This window comes from Tachysurus fulvidraco, chromosome 10 (assembly GCF_022655615.1).
Source record: "Tachysurus fulvidraco isolate hzauxx_2018 chromosome 10, HZAU_PFXX_2.0, whole genome shotgun sequence".
Taxonomy (NCBI): Eukaryota; Metazoa; Chordata; class Actinopteri; order Siluriformes; family Bagridae; genus Tachysurus; species Tachysurus fulvidraco.
Window position 1 is genome coordinate 22,382,463 of NC_062527.1, and position 20,625 is coordinate 22,403,087.

The 20,625-nt window shown below is 38.2% G+C and overlaps 3 protein-coding genes across 3 annotated transcripts in view; 2 read left to right on the forward strand and 1 right to left on the reverse strand.

Moving 5' to 3' along the window:
• LOC113656605 overlaps window positions 1–20,625 on the forward strand; it is a 202,459-nt gene that overhangs the window by 142,269 nt on the left and 39,565 nt on the right. The window lies entirely within an intron of this gene.
• Window positions 5,214–5,705, reverse strand: LOC125145775 (transient receptor potential cation channel subfamily M member 4-like; the record flags this gene model as incomplete). Its single annotated transcript, XM_047820021.1, has 2 exons — window positions 5,214–5,420; window positions 5,502–5,705. Coding segments are annotated over 2 exons (396 nt in total), but the record flags the coding sequence as incomplete, so codon positions are not given.
• LOC113634396 lies at window positions 8,802–17,313 on the forward strand. The gene is made up of 8 exons (XM_027133323.2): window positions 8,802–9,672; window positions 13,693–13,776; window positions 13,896–14,228; window positions 14,656–14,970; window positions 15,408–15,560; window positions 15,716–15,747; window positions 16,578–16,679; window positions 16,838–17,313. The coding sequence occupies exons 2-7, from the start codon at window positions 13,731–13,733 to the stop codon at window positions 16,629–16,631; spliced, it is 933 nt and encodes a 310-aa protein (XP_026989124.2). The 5' UTR covers window positions 8,802–9,672; window positions 13,693–13,730; the 3' UTR covers window positions 16,632–16,679; window positions 16,838–17,313.

Below are 20,625 nucleotides of genomic sequence, written 5' to 3' on the forward strand. Positions count from 1 at the left end.
TACAGACAGCTAATGATGCCCTTATGAAAGACTACAACGCACGTGCGCAATAGCAAAGTAAAAAATAAAATCGCTCTTGGATCAAACTGTTAAATAATTTTCTTTCCCATCGACGACATGTCCTGCATTTTAACTTAATTTGTATTGTTTATTTATGAAAGTAAAAATTATACTTATAGTTTTAGGGTGGCTGAGATCACACACGGGGCTGGAGACACCCTAAAAAGGCCTAGAACCGCCCCTGAGTCTGATCACTTAAAGATTCTGTGAAGTTTCTTGTCTGTAGAATCTCCAACATTAAACGGTGAATACAGACGGAAGGTCTTCAGGCCTGGTCGTGAACATTCGGAGGATTATAAAGTTAAAAAACGATTAAACCTGTTCTTATGTCGGTGTCCGTTCAGGTTTAAAACTGCGGTTAATCCAGCTATAAAAATAAACTTCACTAATACATGTTATTTAATCCAGATGTTCTTTACAAAAACACGGAAAAAACAACAGCGCCACACCCCTCTGATACACTAGGAGGACCTCAGAGCGCATGCGTCCCCCAGACGTGCAGTGTCATAGATATCGATACACTAGATGTCGCCTTGGGGTCCTAAAATGCGTCAAAACCGCCGCCATCTTTGTACGGAGCGCTTTTACTTCAAATGCATGGACGATGCCGGACTTCTGTGCTGCGTTTGGTTGTTCAAACGAAGGAAATCTAAAAACCCGACAGTAAGCGATTACATTACACAAGTGAGAATGTGTTTTATGGTATTGAACGTTAGGAAATTATATATCTGGTTACGTTGGTTTGTTTCAGTCCTTGGTTAACGACCGCAGCTAATCCATGTTAGTTACCCGTTAGTTTTTAACAGTTAGGGAAACCGACAATGTTTGTAGATTCCGAAGCTCTTAATAAGGACAGTAAAAATTGACCCATGCTTTTTTTTTTTGCTTAAAGGTGAAAAGACCCAACTTTATGTATGTTCTGTAAGATTCCCTCATCTGTCTAACATGTTTCATTAGATTGTCCTGGACTTAACATAAGCAGATTGCTCTTTTATCAGGTTACTTCATTTAATAAGGACATATTTAATAACATTATGTCTGAAAAAGGTTTGGATTTTTTTTTGTTAATTAAAATTAAAAAATGTATAATATGACTTGCTGTTTATATTTGTTTTGTATTTATTGCATTTATATGATATTTGTATTTTTGTAATTGAATTTTGCCATGAAAATAGCTTTTGATTGCTGACATGGTATTAAATAAAATAATCTGAAACTGTTTGTAGATTCCCAAGTGATAAACAGAGACGTCAGTCATGGACAAGTTGCAGGGACACTAAACACTTTTTTTAAATGGTTAATTCAGCTGACAGTCCTGAAAGGATGTCACCAGTTAGGTTGGCGGTGTAACACACAAGTTCAGCCTGAAAGTCAAACTTTTTTTTTTTTTGGTTTATGTGACTTTATTATATACTTATTTAATCTGGCAAAAGTATTGCAGGAAAGGAATAAATATAAGATTGAATGGTCTTTGGCACCTCGACTATCTAACTTTCACATTATGTTCCTCTTGAATTTGTGTATCATATTTAATAAACCAATACAATTTAAATGTTTAAATGAACATGTATAGTCACACCATTGTAGCAGTGTTACATGCAGTAGGCTATAAGGTAAGTAGTGATTGTTCATTTAAAGTTTACTCAAGTGGAAGAATGTAGGTAATAAACTTACACCTACTAGCACTATGCATTATATTGTGAAAAAGTAGATTATCTTAATATCAAAACCTTAAATTTTCTCTGGACTTAATGATAAATACATGTCTGACCTTTGGAACGAAACAAAAAAACTAGAAAATCGCTTTCATGACGATTTATAGTGATTTTATTTCTTTGCCTACATTGACGCTAATGCATTAAGAGGAGGGGGTCCCCTGTACCAAGATGGCGGCTCAATTGACGCATTCGTTCCAATGTGCTGCCGTATACAAGGCGACATCTAGTGTATATTTATCCATGATCTGATTCAAAGGTTTAAAATCGAGCGCGACACGCGGCTGCGCGCCCTCGTGTGTTGTATTGGAGTATTACATGGAATCTATTACTGTATAGCGAGTTGTCAATGGAGCCTGTTCTGAAAAAATCGCGTTCTGAAACGTGGGAACATCCCAATAAGGTGGATATATATGGTTTTTTTGTGAAGTCTATATTTACAACTTAAATCTCACTCATCATTGGGCAATTATACGATTCAATTTAACATTTCTTGTCATATATTTTGTCATATATATTTATTGGATAGTAGTAATAAGTTGAAAAATATAGGAATGCAAGAAAAGCCTTTTGTGCACCACTTAATACCAATAATGTTCTTTTTTTAAATGGTTCACACGTTATACTTTTGAGACAAGGTCTATCCTTAATCTGTTTTTAGGTCCAGTGTTTGATTTGCTCCCAGCAGCTGGCCTTTAATAATAATACATCATCCATGTCACTCATTTAAGAACACTTACAAATAAGACTGTGCGTCTATATAGTCATGCTGAACAGGTGGACACCTGATTGCTGATTGTTAATAGAACATCAAACATCATCAGAACATCAAGTCGTGGCCTAATGGTTGAGTCTGACTCGTAATCCTTGGGTTGTGGGTTCGAGTCTCGGGCCGGCCACGACTGCGGTGTCCCTTGAGCAAGGCACCGAACCCCCCAACTGCTCCCTGGGCGCCGCAGCATAAGTGGCTGCCCACTGCTCCGGGTGTGTGTTCACAGTGTGTGTGTGTTCACTGCTGTGTGTGTGTGTGTGTGTGTGTGTGTGTGTGTGTGTGTGTTCACTGCTGTGTGTGTGCACTTTGGATGGGTCAAATGCAGAGAACGAATTCTGAGTATGGGTCACCGTACTTAGCCGTATGTCATGTCACTTTGACTCACTTAAGCACAAAGCATCCATCTAGCCTACAATACAGTAGTCTGTAAGGCAGATTTATAATCGTGTAAAAGTGTCTACACTTATGTACCTTCAACATTCATGAGTTTGATTGTGTGTGTGTGTGTGTGTGTGTGTGTGTGTGTGTGTGTGTGTGTGTGTGTGTGTGTGTGTGGACATTTTGACTGTTTTTAAAAACAGACAAAATGTCCACATTCACCATACAAAAAGTTATCTTTATTACATTTTGTTTGGAGTTATGCATATGCAATGGAACATGCGTTGGACATGTAGTTAATATATTGATTCATTTATTTAATAATCTTTTCTTAATTTGTCAATCCATTAATTTTTGCTTCTAAAATGAGTACGTTGTTTGGTTGTGGAACATTCTGTGATAGCGCTTTCACCAGCAGAGGTCCTCATCGAGCTCTGATTTGAAAAGCTTCGAGTAATGAACCTTTTTCCGATACAATTGGGTTGAAAGCTTCACTGCTTCAAGAAAGCTTCACTTCGCCATCACTAGTTGTAAGTCTTAGATAACAAGACAGTGCAGAGTAATCACTAGATGACCAAACTTATTCTCCAGCCTGGTCTACAGGCGCCCTCTCGTGGATGATCGTGTCATGACAGGTCACTAGGATTGAAAATCGATTTCTGGGAACACTATCGGTTCAGCATCAATAAGCTCGGTGTGGTTTTGTAAATTTAACTAATAACTCAATAAATAGATGACAATTTTTTATTTAAAATTTGATATTGTATTAAATTTACAAAAGTGAAGTCAAAATATGTCATTTTTTGACAACAGATAGAGTAAGAACAATAACAATAAAGAGAACACAGACATGCTTTTATTATTGAATATGTGCTTCAAAAGAGTATCTCAAGATTTCACGTAACTTAGAGCGATTAAAATACATTTTTTTTTATAAATACTGATGAAGGATTTATAATGTTTATGAAGTACTGATATGATGCTGGTGATGAGGTTCATGTGCAGTAAAAAATCTGCCCTGTGTGTGTGTGTGTGTGTGTGTGTGTGTGTGTGTGTGTGTGTGTGTGTGGGTGTGTGTGTCAAGTCAAGTCACTTTTATTGTCATATCACCACAACACATGTGCCTTGGTGAGTGAAATTCTTGGGAGCGAGTTCCAGAAATTGCAGAAACAGTTAACATTCAGGTGAAAATGTGCAAAGGTGAAAATGTGCAATATGCTCATACATAGTCAGCACACAGTGTACTATTAGACATACAGTAGCACTACACATTATATGCAATATGTACTTATATATACTGTATATGAGAACCTTTGAGTACACAAACACCTTGGAAAGACAAGATGACTTTTTAGATAAACATAATTTTCCTAAACTATCAGAAGAGAACAGATTTACTTTGGACAGAAATTTAAGCATCGAACACCTGCAAGAGGCATTACAGTCCATGAACACTGGAAAAGCCCCCAGGCCTATAGAAATCTATAAAAAACTTATACCACATTTGCTTAATATGTTTAACGAGTCATTTGAGCAAGGAATCCTATCCCCTTCATTAAGATCAGCACGAATAAACCTTGTATTAAAGCATGGTAAACTTTCTAATGACAGGTCATCCTATAGGCCGATATCCTTAATGTCTTGCAACACAAAAATACTTTGCAAGGCCTTAGCTATGAGAATTAAAACGTGTTTACCAAACCTCATTATGAATTATCAAAATGGGTTTGTTCTTGGAAGACAGACCTTCCATAATACACGTAGGGTTCTTAATATACTATATAAAAAGCAGTGCGCTAAAGACCATGCAATCCTGTCACTGGACGCTGAAAAGGCCTTTGACAGGATTGAATATGAATTCCTGTTTTAAACGCTTAAAAGATTCGGACTAGGAGATGGATATTATTGGATGGATTTATTATACTTTATAAGGATCCCCTGGCAGAAGTAATAACAAATAGCAAAATTTCAAAGCCAATTAGTTTAAGTAGAGACACACGGCAAGGCCCCTTATCCCCTTATTATTTTTATTTGCAGTTGAACCTCCACGCACGCACACACAAATGCACACACACGCACGCACACACAAATGCACACACACGCACACACACGCACGCACACACAAATGCACACACACGCACACACACGCACGCACACACAAATGCACACACAAATGCACACACACACGCACGCACACACAAATGCACACACACGCACACACACATGCACGCAAACATACAGTAGACAGTAACATGGGGGTGAAAAGAAAAACGAAAAGATGGAGAACACAGAAGATGGAGAGGTCAAAGGTCACCTGTGCTCTGTGCAGCGCGCACCAGCCCCTGTCTCACCACATCTCGTACCCAGCTCTTGACCTTCTCCTGGTTGGCTCCACCCGCCAACGACACCACCAGGTTGGGAGGCGGCAGACCCCAGTGCTGAGTCAGGATGGCGTACACAATGGAAGCAGGAGTGTCGCAGGACAGACGCAGGAACTGAGGAGGACGAAACCACACATTATTACTGCGCTAGTTAGTGACACAGAAATATGTCCCTCTGTGGTCTGTGACACGTACGTGACTGTGTCTGTGAGCGATCCCAGCAAACTTCAGCTCCCCAAAAGCGTCAGTCGGACACTCAGACGTGTGTTTGGAGGAGTCCCACTGAGTCACAATAGCAGAACCAAAATAATCACCTGTAGCTACAGAACCATGAAGACCACAAGCACCACCACACTGACACTTCTCACCATTACTGTGGAGAGGGGGGGAGAGGGAGAGATGGGGGGAGAGACAGGGGAGAGGGAGACAGAGAGAGAGAGAGACTTATATTTTCAGCTCCAACAGGAATATGATCTAATAACCAAAACAATATAAAGAGCTTTACAGTGAAGCCTCATTTCAGACATGACACTAAACACCACTGTGTTTTAAAGTATTAAACTGTGGTTTTCTGTGACTGACAATAAGGGTTCTGAGCAGGTTTTCATTTGAGAGAGTACAAAAGCTCCTGACCTGCAGATATTTAAAGTAGTGTTTCTGAAGGAGACCATATTTTCTGAATAGTTGTTGAAATGACATGATATAACTTCTTCATATAAATCTGGTGTCCATTTGATTCAAGGTCTGAGTCAAGAAGGAATGCCAAGCATTAGAGGTGAACTCATTCCTGATAATGAAGGGGTCTGAGAAAGATTGTTATGTGAATGGGATTAAGGGTGGGTGAAATTCCAGGATCTGGTGTGGGGGCTGTTACATCCTTTCATGCTTTGATTGTCACCAGAGTGTTTTGTCTCTATCTGATGGGACTGCTCCCTGAAATGTGTATAATTATAATGTATTACAACTTTAACTGCAGCACCCGTGCCAGTACGCTCTGACTTTCAGACTCGTTTCATCGTGTATCTACAATAAAGACTACTGCACAAGGATATCCAAGTCTCCTGGTCTTCTCTGGAAAACTTTTATTACCCCAGATTGGTGAAAATCATGACAATGTAATTCTTTCACCTAAATATTCATGAGCAAACAGATATTGTATTTTTAAGAAAAGGATTTTTGGTATTTTTTTTAAGTGTTTTAATTGAGGAAGAATAAAGATACGTCGAGGGTTTTTATTATTCCAAATAAATCTAATAAATATTTTCTTGAGTGTGGGAAAAATGTTGCAGTTAGTGGAAGTGGGATTGACTGGAAAAACTTAGAATTGACATTTTGAAGAATTGACATTTTTATAATATTAATGCGTCCTATCCTAAAAATCAGTAGTGTATTCCATCTCTTGAGTGAGTCTGTGACTTTCTTTACTAATGGGTCATAATTAGTTGAAATAATTTCCTCACTGGGAGTCACCTTAATTCCTAAATATGTAAATCCTTCTGGACCATTTGCAAATTTCGTATGGTATTGTTGGAAAAAATCTTGATATGTGCTCTTATTATATGAACTATTACAATTGATGTTTTAGGACATATGTGTGTAGGCCAGATATTGTAATAGTGTTGAGCTATATGAGTTATATGATTATAATATGTATGTGTATGTATGTGTGTGTGTATGTGTATATATATATATACATGTGTGTGTGTGTGTGTGTGTGTGTGTGTGTGTGTGTGTGTGTGTGTGTGTGTGTGTGTGTGTGTGTATATAATGTTAGATGCCTTGAGACAAGTGTTAACAGAGATAAGGTGGTTTATTGGGTTTATTGAAGTTATAAAACTCAGTAATCAGAACTCTGAGAATTTGAGAAAAACAAGAAAAAGGGAACCTGTCCTTTAGGAGAGAACAGAGGAACTAAGGCTTAAAATAAAATGCATGTGCAGGCCCAGTCTGGACAAACAAGACAGACTGAGATCATAGCCTAGCAAACTTAAGAAGTCAGCATAAACAGATCTCCACATATATGCAAAACAATATTATAAAATGCAAAAGCTTAGCTGAAGTAATAATGCAGTACTTCTACTAATCTACTGATTTGGAACCTGATGTTACTGTAATCAAGAAACTCATATCCTAAAATGTGATCATAAAACGTCGTATGTCATAATCATATCCTAAATCAGAACTCCTATACCATAGGTGATTGTAGGTGATAGAGTATCATCATTGATCATTTTATATGTAGAGATGTGATTAATGTAGGTATTATTATAGGTGGATATCTCATACATAGGTTTTTGTGTATGTCCCGGTTGTCGTATTCATGTGTATGTATGTGTATACGTATATATTCGTATGATCAGTGGAAATCATATACAGACATAACATAGAAAAAGATAAAGAAAAACTCACTTATTGTAATTGTATAAAGCGAGAATGGGAGATTGGTCCACGAGACATGTCTTCTGTGTGATACGTGACAGGGAAGAGTACAAGAAGTTCTCTGGTGCACATTTTAACATTAGTTTTGACAACGCAGCATGTTTTTTAATAATAAAGCAGATAAATAAAAAACCTAGAGGTGCCAGGGTATATATTGAGGAGATTCCTTTGGAGGGGGCGCTCTTGCTCCTGCTTGCTTGCTTTTTTGTGTTTGAACTCTTTTGGGTGGCATGGGGATGCGCTGTTTGGGTTTTTTCTTTGATACTTTCGACTTAGAAGTTTTTCCTCCTTGAGCTCAATGGAAGCAGAGGCTGATCAGCACCAATAAAGAGTTTTGCTCATTCTCATCCAGGTCTGCAAAGTTTTCTTATTATTCAAATTCAAATAGTATTAAGTACAAAGTTTAAAGTGTGATTAATTAATTGGTATTAAAATATTAATAAGTATTATTAAGTATTAGTAATTAAGCATTTATTGTATTAATTAATTAGCATTAAGTTTAATTATTTTAGTCTTAAGTGTGAAAGACTATTATTGACTATGATCTATTATTGACTATTAATTTGGCTGTAATGCACCCCTGGGATATGTCCACTTGGAGGGGGCTCTCCAAAAATTTCCGACAGTATATATATATATATATATGTGTGTGTGTGTGTGATTAAGACTATGTTTTGGCCTATTGACTGTTTTGCCTGTCAGCACTCAGGTAACAGTAGGAAGTGAAGGTGTAGGTGTGATCTCTACAGTGTGTACTGCAGGCTCGCATACTAAAACTAATGAATCTGCGGAATCGGGCACTTTGGAGTGTGTGTTGAAGATAAGGTTAGAAAGGGTGCTTGAGCGCACAACCTTACCTGCTCCAAAACCTGAGTCCGGCTGGTGAGGTTATGAGATCTCTATTAAAATAAGAATGTATTGTTAGATTATCTTTTTTTTGTGAGATTTAAACTTTAAAGTTAAGTGTCTTTGAGTTATTGTTATTCAGTACACTGTTGATTGGTGTTTCAGGCACCATTTGTTCACCATTGAAGTTCAGGGAGGATGATGTAACTGGTATAAATATTACTGTGACTGGATTTTTGTTTTGAGTTTTTCTTTTCTCTAATTTATGTATTTCTGTATTAAAGTTTTTTTCTTTTCTTTTTTTATATTAATGTTACACTTTACTGTACATTCAAGATAAAGTGATGAACTTCACAAAATTTTGTTTTTATCATTTTTGTTTAAATATATAAAAATGTAGGGGAATTTCTCTTTGAGTAGTTTGGTGAGCAGTGATGTCAGCTGGACACTTCGGGTGTTTCTCATCATACGTCATGTTTTAGCGTCAGTCACACTGCACTGAGGTCCTTCCTGTAAACAACTCTGTGTGTGTCAGAGTTGGAGCAGCCGCTACTCCTTTTTAGCTGATGATTTCTCCATATTAACAGATTAAAGGTGCCAGATCTCATCGCTGTGTGGTTCTTGTGGGTGACAGTGTTTGTTCCAGACACGCTACATTAGGACTTGTTAGGACCAGATTTCCATTCAATCCACTGCAGGGTGCGGCGCTGATACTTTAACCGTGTTTCTGTAAAGAACGTCTGGATTAAATAACATGCATTGGTGAAGTTTTTTTTTTAATAGCTGGATTAACCGCAGTTTTACAAACCTGAAGAACAGATTTAATCTTTTTTTTAAAACTTTATAATCCTCCGAATGTTCATACCAGACAACTGGACCAGACCTGAAGACCTTCCATCGGTATTCACTGTTTAATGTTGGAGATTCTACAGACAAGAAACTTCACAGAATCTTTAAGTGATCAGACTAAACTAAAGAGAAAGTAAAAGCTTCCTGCAGTCACGATGTTGCTGTAATATAACACTAAACAGATGGCAGCAGGACATTAAATTCACACTGGAAATGTTCTTCTGTCTCTGAGGTAAAGCTGAGATTTGAATTATTGTCTCTCACGATTTTTGTTATTTAATTTTTTGTGTATTTTTCTAATTTATGGAAATTTCTGTTGGGAAAAAACTTGCCATTGATTTGAAAAGAATTGTGGGTTAAATATCTAAATCTGTGGTCTGTTCTGTCAGTAGTTTAATGTTCTATATCAGGGGTGTCAAACTCTGGTGTAATTATATTTGGCCCGTGAGATCATATCAGATGTGCATTACAGTTGGCTAGCCTCATGCTCCGCTACAAATCCCAGAATGCCGCCACTGTATTGACGCATACTGTAGTCACGAACAGCATTCTCTGTTGACAGTCGTTAAGAAACCATGTTACAGTCACACCGAGCAAGTTAAGTCTATGGAATAAAAACACTGTCAATAATAATCGGACGTAATTCAAAGCATTTGTGTGTAAATTTTAATTTTGCGGAGTTGGATCCCAAAATTTACGGCAACGACAGTTTACAGATACGAGATTTTGTGTGTTTGTTCAAATACATCATACTTTAAAATGTACGACTATGACAGTTTACACACAACGCTTGTTTTCACAACACCTCTTTTTCACACATGAAAACGGTCTGCGAAACAACTGTCAAAAATACGTCATCACCTTCACAGGCATTACTATTCGAGGGAAGATGAATCGATTCCACGAAGTGCGCATGCGCCGCGCCCTCTTTTAAACCACCGGCGCCGAAATGGCGGCTCAGCAGCCAAGCGTTCACTCATCGTCTCAGGTAAGTTGGGTTTTCCTTCCAAATTCGGACATGTTTAAGGGTTAGTTATCACTAATACAGAGAGGAGTAATATTACAGAGATAGGTTAACTATAGTAAGTAAGATTAGCTCTCAGAGGAAGGTTACATTAGGTGCTTAAAGAATACAGCTGTTTAGGAGGTCATCACTGCGGTCTGTAGCGTGATGAGATAGGCCTACATAAAAGAATTAGCAATTTTAAGTGTTAACTTACTAACAGCTGTGTACATGCACTGGAATACACAGGTCATGCAATATAAGTGTTCACTGCTTAAGTGTTAAAGTCATATTTTATTGTTTATCAGGTTCCATTAGGTGACATCTTGCACTCAGCCCTGAATCTGGTGTCGATGTTGACCGACACCTTAAGTGTTGGACATCAGAAAATGGGGAACCAGTCCAATATCAGTGGACAGTCAGCACAAGTAAGAAGGTCCAAGTCAAATGGGCAGTCAGTGCAGCAGGAAATGGCTAGGTGTGAGGTGTGTGTGTGTGTGTGTGTGTGTGTGTGTGTGTGTGTGTGTGTGTGTGTGTGTGTGTGTGTGTGTGTGTCTTTTATGTAGGCCTATCTCATCACGCTACAGACCGCAGTGATGACCTCCTACACAGCTGTATTCTTTAAGCACCTAATGTAACCTTACTCTGAGAGCTAATCTTACTTACTATAGTTAACCTATCTCTGTAATATTACTCCTCTCTGTTATTAGTGATAACTAACCCTTAAACATGTCCGAATTTGGAAGGAAAACCCAACTTACCTGAGACGATGAGTGAGCGCTTGGCTGCTGATCCACCATTTCGGCGCCAGTGGTTTAAAAGAGAGCGCGGCGCATGCGCACTTCGTGGAATCGATTCATCTTCCCTCGGAAAGAGGTGTTGTGAAAACAAGCGTTGTGTGTAAAATGTCATAATCATACATTTTGGAGTTGTATTTGAACAAACACACAAAATCTCGTATCTGTAAACTGTCGTGGCCGTAGATTTTGGGATCCAACTACGCAAAATTAAAATTTACACACAAATGCATTGAATTACGTACGATTATTATTGACAGTGTTTTTATTCCATAAATTCCACCCTACACAAAAATGGCCGAACGAAAGATGGACAATAGGAGCTTTCAAGACAGGAGGGAGGCAGATTATCTGTTCACGAATATAAAGGACAGCCCTCTTCGTCTTGTGTGCTAACGGAGCTAACGTGTCGGTAACGAAAGTATATAACATAAGAAGACACAATGACACGAAACATTATGAGAAGTATAAGGACCTGGACGTAAAGCAGAAGGGTCAGGGTATATCCTGGCAAACGGTTTCCCTATTGCGTTTCGCAATCGGCCTTGCAAACTGTAGCACACGCCGTTTACCAACACCCGATGGGTAATTCACAAAGCACAATGTTCCTTCTGTTTACCCAGCACGATGCCATAGAAAATAATTAAAAGTACAAGGCTCCAGGTGTAAGAGGCGATGCAACAGTTACAAAATTTCAAACTTAAAGTTCATGCAAACATATTAATAGACAGGTTTCAGTCAAATATTTATGGGTTATTTAGCAAAATTAAGGTGATAAACATCCACATAATAGTGAATAAATATCACAAACTTCACAACTAACTCTGTACAATTTCATGTGTTTGTATAAAAGCTGATGATTTCCTTCTTTACATGAACGATTGTGTACACGTGTTATACTCAGTCACGTGTTCATATGTAAACTGAAAGGTAGATTTCTGTGTATAAAGTAAATAAGCAGAAATGGTGTAATGTAGTGATAGAGCAGGATTTTTAGCTCCTAGCATTGTTTAGTGAAAGCTGATTGGATTTAGTCAACAACCCAGTCTCACAACAGTTCGTCGCATAGGTCACGAAATCTATTTGATTCGTGTTCGTGGAGACGTATTTCCCTTTTTACGTGTCACAAAGCACAGAATTTCGATCTAATGTATTTCAATAGGAAGCATTTTCATGTCTGCACCACGTTTTTCTTTCTGCCACTCAGAAGCATTGTTTTTGCTCAATTGGTATTTCTTTGGGGGGCGTGGTGGCATAGTGGTTAGCACATTCGCCTCACACCTCCAGGGTTGGGGGTTCGATTCCCGCCTCCGCCTTGTGTGTGGAGTTTGCATGTTCTCCCCGTGCCTCGGGGGTTTCCTCCGGGTACTCCGATTTCCTCCCCCAGTCCAAAGACATGCATGGTAGGTTGATTGGCATCTCTGGAAAATTGTCCGTAGTGTGGAAGTGAATGAGAGTGTGTGTGTGTGTGCCCTGTGATGGGTTTGCACTCCGTCCAGGGTGTATCCTGCCTTGATGCCCGATGACACCTGAGATAGGCACAGGCTCCCCGTGACCCGAGAAGTTCGGATAAGCGGTAGATAATGATTTTTTTCTGTGAATTTTGCTGATTTCAGCAGGAAGCGAATTCTAGATGTTCAAAGTTGATCATCACATTCAAGTAACATTACCTGGGAAGTGGTTTGAGCGCAATGAAGGAGAATTCACTGTCTGAAGAAATCAGGAGAATCGAATAAAACAGATGTTCATGACATCGTATTGTTGAATTATCAAGCACACTTTCATGTTTATGTGTTGAAAGAAAGATGAGGAGATCATTAAAAGAGAATCAGCGGTGGGTCATCAGGTAGTTTTAGCTGACGTCTTCAACATAGAAAAAGTAGATAAGGCCCATGGGTAATGTAGTATTTAGTTTACTGTCCGATTACTGTCTGAATTACAAATGAGCAAAAACAGTGCTTCCGTGCGGCAGAAAGAAAAACGTGGTGCAGACACGAAAAATGCTTCCTATTGAAATACATTAGATTGAAAGTCTGTGCTGAGTGACACACACAAAAAAGGAAATTCGTGTAATCAATGGATTAAATTTGTGACCTATGTGACCAACTGCTGTGAGACTGGTTTGTTGTCAGAGTTAGTTCACGTTGAGTTTATGATGTAACGAGTCTCTTATTAAGACAGCGTGACATTGCTGGGATTTAAACCCATGACCTTCTGATCAGTAGGCCATGTCTTACCCACTAAGGTCACACTATACAGGTCAACACAGTATATTTACAGTTTTTTTTTTAATTCAGTCTAAAAAATGAAAACAGTGAAATTAAGAGACATTTGTAAATATTTGGATTCACTGAAGAGTTAAACACATGCTAACTGCTATAGAGGTGTGTGTGACATCAGTCAGCTGTTCTGTAGCTTTTATTTATAACGTGTCTCTGTTTGTTTGTTTCAGAAAATCTGCCAACACTCCACAAGAGTCTTCCAGACATCATGTCCCTCCTTTATATTTCCATCTTATGGGTCTGTGCCTTTGTGGGTGAGTGACCAGGTTCTACAACACCAACAAGACAGAAGTGTCCTTCTATTGAATCAAATATCACAACAATGTTTTGTCAAATGTTACAAATCCTGTAGATTGTAATGTTTCTCCCACAGACAGTGCAGAATCTCTGGTTACTGTATCAGCTCCAGTGGGTTCCACAGTCATCCTGCCGTGTAACCTGACTGAAGAGTTCAAAAATACATCATTTATTAGGTGGCAGATCAACAGAAAAAACATCGTGTTTGAGAGAAGGAGTGATGTTACATATTCAGGTTCAGGATATGAAGGACGTGTGGATGTTCCTGTGGACGAGCTGCGTAAAGGAAACTGTTCCCTGGTGTTGAAGAACGTCAGATTTACTGATGACAAAACCTTTACAGTGGAACATGTGGAAAATAACACTGGGGAAGCGAAAGAAATTAACAGTGTTAGACTCTCAGTCTATGGTGAGTAAAGTGTTCAGTGTAAAATTTTGACTAATTATAGAAGTCACAGTGTCTCAGATAACAGAGCTGGAAAAAGGAACAATAACAACATCTATTATAGAGAGGGATCAATACTTTATTTAGAGTTAACAGATGATGTTTTAGAAAAATACACAAATACAGACATAAATAAGACACAGACAATATTTTATTTGTAGGAAGTTTGTCAGAAAGGTTCATAGGTCATCTGGGTGAGATTAGAGATGTTCATCAGGACTGAGATCCTGCAGCAACAATTAAAATACTTTTACTTTCATGTGGACAAGAACAAGTGATCAGATATGAAGCTCACAGGACAACAAAAACAATCAGTTTCTATAAAAGAAATAAAAATATAAAGTTCCTAACATCAGATAATTTCCTAAAAGGTTTTTCTGTGTCTCTGAAGCTCTTCAGATATCAGCTCCAGTGGGTTCCACAGTTGTCCTGCCGTGTGATTGGAGTCATCTGTCCATCAAAACTCCTTACGTTCAGTGGTTTATTGATACTGAGACTGTGTTTGAGCGAAAAGGTAAAGATCCATATCAGGGTGAAGGATATGAGGGTCGTGTGGACATTCCTGAGGACGAGCTGCTTAAAGGAAACTGTTCCCTGGTGATGAAGAACATCAGTGTTAATGATACAGGAATCTACATCAGCGCCATGTTAATTACAGACACACAGGAATCTGTCTTGGTCCAGAAGGTTAAACTGTCAGTTGTTGGTAAGTGGATTAATCTCAGACGATACTGAGTACGACACATATCAGTACACAAAGTTTAAAAAGTCTGGAAAGTTACTGAGTGACTTGAGCAGCATGTTTCCTGTAGATGTCAGTGTTTTTCAGTCCTGGTTGAGAGAGAACTACACAGTTTAATGTTCCCACAGATCATTCTAAAGCTTTTCATGGCTGTGTTAGACTGAGTGAGGAGAAACATCTCTTATTGTTCCTGGATAAACTTTAATAAAACACTTCATATTATTATAGCAGCACAACACTGATTATTATTTAAGGATCAGTGATGACATCATCTGCATGTATGGCTGAAAACCACTGAACAATATCAGTAAATGTAGTCTGATGTTTGATAGATTTTCTTCGAGGACACGTTTTCCTCAGTGCTGTACTGATATCTCTGTGTGGTTTAATGTGTGTTTTAGAGGGCAGTGTTAATGAGACTCGTTCTTCATCTGAGGACTCAGACTCACACCAGAAAAGCTTGATTATTTTATATGTTGGGATCGTAATCATCATCATCATCATCATCATCATCATCTTCGTCTGTGTGTCTGTGTACTACAGCAGGGTGAAAGGTAAAACTGGTTAAAATTGTAGGTTTAATGTCTGAAAGAATCAGAGAGAATTTTTGTGGTAATTGTGTTTAACGTGTTTAAATTTATTGTGTAATATTATAATTGAAATATTTCTCTTATGTTTCTGAAAATGGAAAATCATCAACTATCAACAGGTCTCAGTCGCGCCACTGACTCCACTGAACAGGTATAAAAACATTCAAATAAAAATAAATAAATAAAAGTTTAACCAGTTTTTTCAAAAACATCATTGGATTTTGGATGTAGTTCAGGTGGGGAGTTTATAGAAACATGGCAACCCTCCCTGCCTACTTTGGGTCACTGCCATTTTAAAGGTACATTAGACAAGATCAGAAACTTTGGTCAGAAGAAGCCTCAACGTTTTTTTTTGTTTTTAAACTTTATATTTCTGGACATTCTGTGGTACTTTATTTTCTGTGTTATTTTTATTTCCTTTTCATGGAGCAGTTTTTTTGAGCACAGAGAATGATCTTGATGTGCAGGTGAAAGTTCAGACTGAGATGGAGGGAAGGGGCTCTGTGGGATTTCTATAAATGACTGAGACGAGATTCAAACACAAACAAACCTGTTTCAGTCACATAATACACTCGTGTTGAGGTCATGACTTACATCAGTATTATTTATTCACTATTTTCCAGGTTCTATGTGTTAGGAACAAAGAGAAAAAACTGGACTTTTGCATTAAAGTAAAAACTTTGTCCTGTTTTTTTGTCACCATCACACACTCAGTCTGAAGTGTTCTGACTCTTACACTAATATTATTTATTTATAGGATTTATTATCAGTTATTAATCTAATATGAAGCCACAATAATAAGCCAAGTGTTTAAGGGGATTAAATTAGAAATGTGACAAGAAAAGTGTGAAATATTGTAATAAATGTAAGTGAACAGAATTCAGTAAACAGAACAGTGCAGTTAATGTCAAAGTTTAGACAATAAACAGGAAAAAAACTGTTCAGTGTTTCTTCATCATCTGAATCTGAATCTCTCTACAGGATGGAAACACACACATCACAGTGTTCAGTACAACACAACGTCCAACAGTGTGACGTCCACAACAGTCAACACACAAACACAGAGTTAATGACCAACACAAGGTGGCACCAATTATTTATTTCTTTTCTTTTCTTTTCTTTTCTTTTCTTTTCTTTTCTTTTCTTTTCTTTTTTATATCTCTTTTCTTTAGAGATGAACTTTGGCATTTTTTACATGGTATAAAGTTTTTTTTTTCTTCTCCTCTCCTCTCCTCTCTCAGATGGTCTGCTCTGATCTCATCATGGATTTCAGATCATCTTAAACTTCATCCCTGAGCCACTGAGCTGATGTTCATCTCTGGAGCTTCATCACCATGTCAGGATCTTCTGATTTACTGCAGAACTCTCAGATCACACATCATGGACCATCAGTTACTCTTCTATCTAACCTGACGGTCTTGGTCATGTGATGTTACACTAAATAATGAACTGTGAACAGCTTTTGAGTTTTACATTTATATTTTTATTTGTGGTTTTATTTTGATGTGGTTTGTTGTGTTTACATTGCAGCAGTAAACACAGTATGTACAATGGCTGAAGTCATGTGTAGGAGCTTTCCATTGCAATTAACCACCTTAAATACCTTTTCTCATGATTAGATGCACCTGTCTATGAAGTTCAAGGCCACCAAACCAATTGTGTGTTCCAATTAATCACTGCTAACTAGTTACAGGTATTCAAATCAACAAAATGGCAAGGGTGCCCAAATTTATGCACCTGTCTAATTTTGTTTTGATGCATATTGCACATTTTCTGTTAATCCAATAAACCTCATTTCACTACTGAAATATTACTTTAGTGTCCTTCAGTTATTTGATAGATAAAAATGAAATTGCTGATCCAAACACCCAAATATTTATAAATGAAAGTCATGGAAATGGTCAGGGGTGCCTAAACTTTTTCATACGGCTGTTCAGCTTCTCTCAGTAATATAAATTAATATCATGTACTGCTACTGAAGTTTTATTACAGGGGAGGTCTCTCTCTCTCTCTCTCTCTCTCTCTCTCTCTCTCTCTCTCTCTCTCTCTCTCTCTCTCTCTCTCTCTGTGTGTGTGTGTGTGTGTGTGTGTGTGTGTGTGTGTGTGTGTGTGTGTGTGTGTGTGTGTGTCTGCTTGTGTGTGTCTGTGTGTGTCTACATTACAGCACATTGAAATTATTTCTTCATATACTTTATTAGTTAAGATCAGAGCTCAGTGTCAGTCTTGTTACAGAGCCCCTAGAGGGTTAAGGGACTTATTCAGGGGCCCAGCAGTGTTAGCTTGACTGTATATAATGTATTATATACATTATATTGCCTTAAGCAGAGAATTGTCAATTCAATTCAATTCAAGTTTATTTGTATAGCGCTTTTTACAATAGACATTGTCTCAAAGCAGCTTTAAAGAACATAAACATAAAGCAGAAGGTAGACATAATTAATGATAAAGGAAATAACGAATAATAAAAGAAATAAGAATTAACAGAATAAAAATTCTAGATTATTATTAGATGTATATAGTTCACAGTGTGTATGTATTTATTCCCCTATGAGCAAGTCTGAGGTGACTCAGGCAGCAGTGGCAAGGAAAAACTCCCTTAATTGGTAAAGGAAGAAACCTTGAGAGGAACCGGACTCAAGGGGGAACCCATCCTCATATGGGTGACACTGGGGGTGTGATTGTAATATAGTCAAACAAATGTGGTATTGGTGTGAGGTTTAAGGACTTCTGATCTTCTGAGTACCACAGAGTCTAACTGGAGATGTCTCAGGATTCTTAGAGTCGGCCTCGGCTCAGTGGATGTCCAAAGGCTTCGTCCCACAGAGGACGATGGGAGCTGGTACAGTGTCTGGATGCCTCGGGATGGGTACAAAGAGAAAAGCAGTGGAAAGGGATTAACATATCTGCCGTTCATAAAAATGTGCTGGTCTGATGTACTGGTGCATGATATTATGGGATGTATTATGTGTACGCCTGACTGAAGAGATGAGTTTTTAATCTACATTTAAACTGGGAAAGTGTGTCTGAGCCCCGAACACTATCAGGAAGACTATTCCAAAGTTTGGGAGCTAAATAAGAAAACGCTCTACCACCTTTAGTAGACTTAGATATTCTGGGAACTACCAAAAGCCCTGAGTTTTGTGATCTCAGAGAGCGTGAAGGATTGTAACGTGTTAGCAGACTAGTTAGATACATGGGAGCTAAACCATTAAGAGCCTTGTACGTAAGTAGCAGCAGTTTGTAGTCAATTCTATACTTAACAGGTAGCCAGTGTAGAGATGATAAAATTGGGGTTATATGGTCATACTTTCTTGTCCTAGTGAGAACTCTGGCAGCTGCATTTTGGACTAACTGTAACCTATTTATTAAAGATGCAGGACAACCACCTAGTAATGCATTACAATAGTCCAGTCTAGAGGTCATGAACGCATGAACTAGCTTCTCAGCATCAGATACAGACAGGATGTTTTTCAGCTTGGCAATGTTTCTAAGGTGGAAGAAGGCTGTTTTGGTAGTATGGGTGATATGATTTTTAAAAGACAAGTTACTGTCTAGTATAACACCGAGGTCTTTCACTGTCGAGCTACTTGTAATAGTACATCCCTCTAAATGGGAGTTAAGTTGTGAGAGTTTATGTGCATTGGTTTTTGGACCTATGAGTAGTATTTCAGTCTTATCGGAGTTTAACAATAGAAAGTTGCAGCTCATCCAGTCTTTTATCTCTCTAAGGCACCGAGTTAATTTGGACACTGTGGCTATTTCATCTGGTTTTGATGAGATATATAACTGTGTGTCATCAGCATAACAATGGAAACTAATCCCATGTCTTCTAATAATGTTCCCTAATGGAAGCATGTATATAGAGAAAAGCAGAGGTCCTAGAACTGATCCTTGAGGGACCCCATAATTAACTGGTAGTAAACTGGAGGATTCACCATTTAATTCTACAAAATGGTATCGGTCAGACAGATAGGATCTAAACCAGCTTAAAGCCTGACCATGAATACCTGTGTAATATTGTAAGCGATCTAGAAGAATGTTGTGATCTATAGTGTCGAATGCAGCACTAAGGTCAAGTAGAACTAATAGTGACATACAGTCTTGGTCCGAAGCTAAGAACAAGTCGTTTGTAACTTTAACAAGTGCAGTTTCTGTGCTATGATGGGGCCTGAAACCTGACTGAAACTCTTCAAGGATGTTGCTCTCCTGTAAGAAGGAGCTCAGTTGAACAGACACAACCTTTTCAAGTATTTTTGACATAAATGGGAGGTGTGAGATAGGTCTGTAATTTGATAGTTCATTAGGGTCTAAGTTAGGTTTTTTGATGAGTGGCCTAATAACTGCCAACTTAAAAGACTTCGGGACGTAACCTAAAGATAACGAGGAGTTAATGATATTAAGAAGAGGCTCACCAGCTTTATGTAACACTTCTTTCAGTAGTTTAGTTGGGATGGGGTCTAGTGAACATGTTGTTGATTTAGCTGTAGTAATAAGTTTATCTAACTCTTCCTGTCCTGTACTTGTAAAGCTGTGTAAAGCCTTAGGTGAGATTGTGTCACTGGTTGCTCTCATATGTTGGGCGTCACCTATTTTATTCCTGATACTTTCGATTTTATCAGTGAAGAATCTCATAAAATCCTCACTACTGAAATGTGATGGAATAGTGTGTTCAGATTTCTGATTTTTTGTTAAACTAGCCACTGTGCTAAATAAAAACCTGGGATTGTTCTGGTTATTTTCTATGAGTTTGCTCAGGTGCTCAGCCCTAGCAGCTTTTAGAGCCTGTCTATAGCTGGACATACTGTCCTTATACGCAATTCTAAACACCTCTAATTTAGTTTTTCTCCATTTCCGTTCGAGGTTACGGGTTTCTCTCTTGAGGGTGTGAGTGTGACTATTATACCATGGTGCAAGTGTTTTATCTCTAACCTTCTGTAATCTGACTGGGGCAACAGTGTCTAATGTGCTAGTGAATATAGCGTCTATGCTGTTAGTCATTGCATCTAGGTCGTTTGAGTTTGAGGGTACA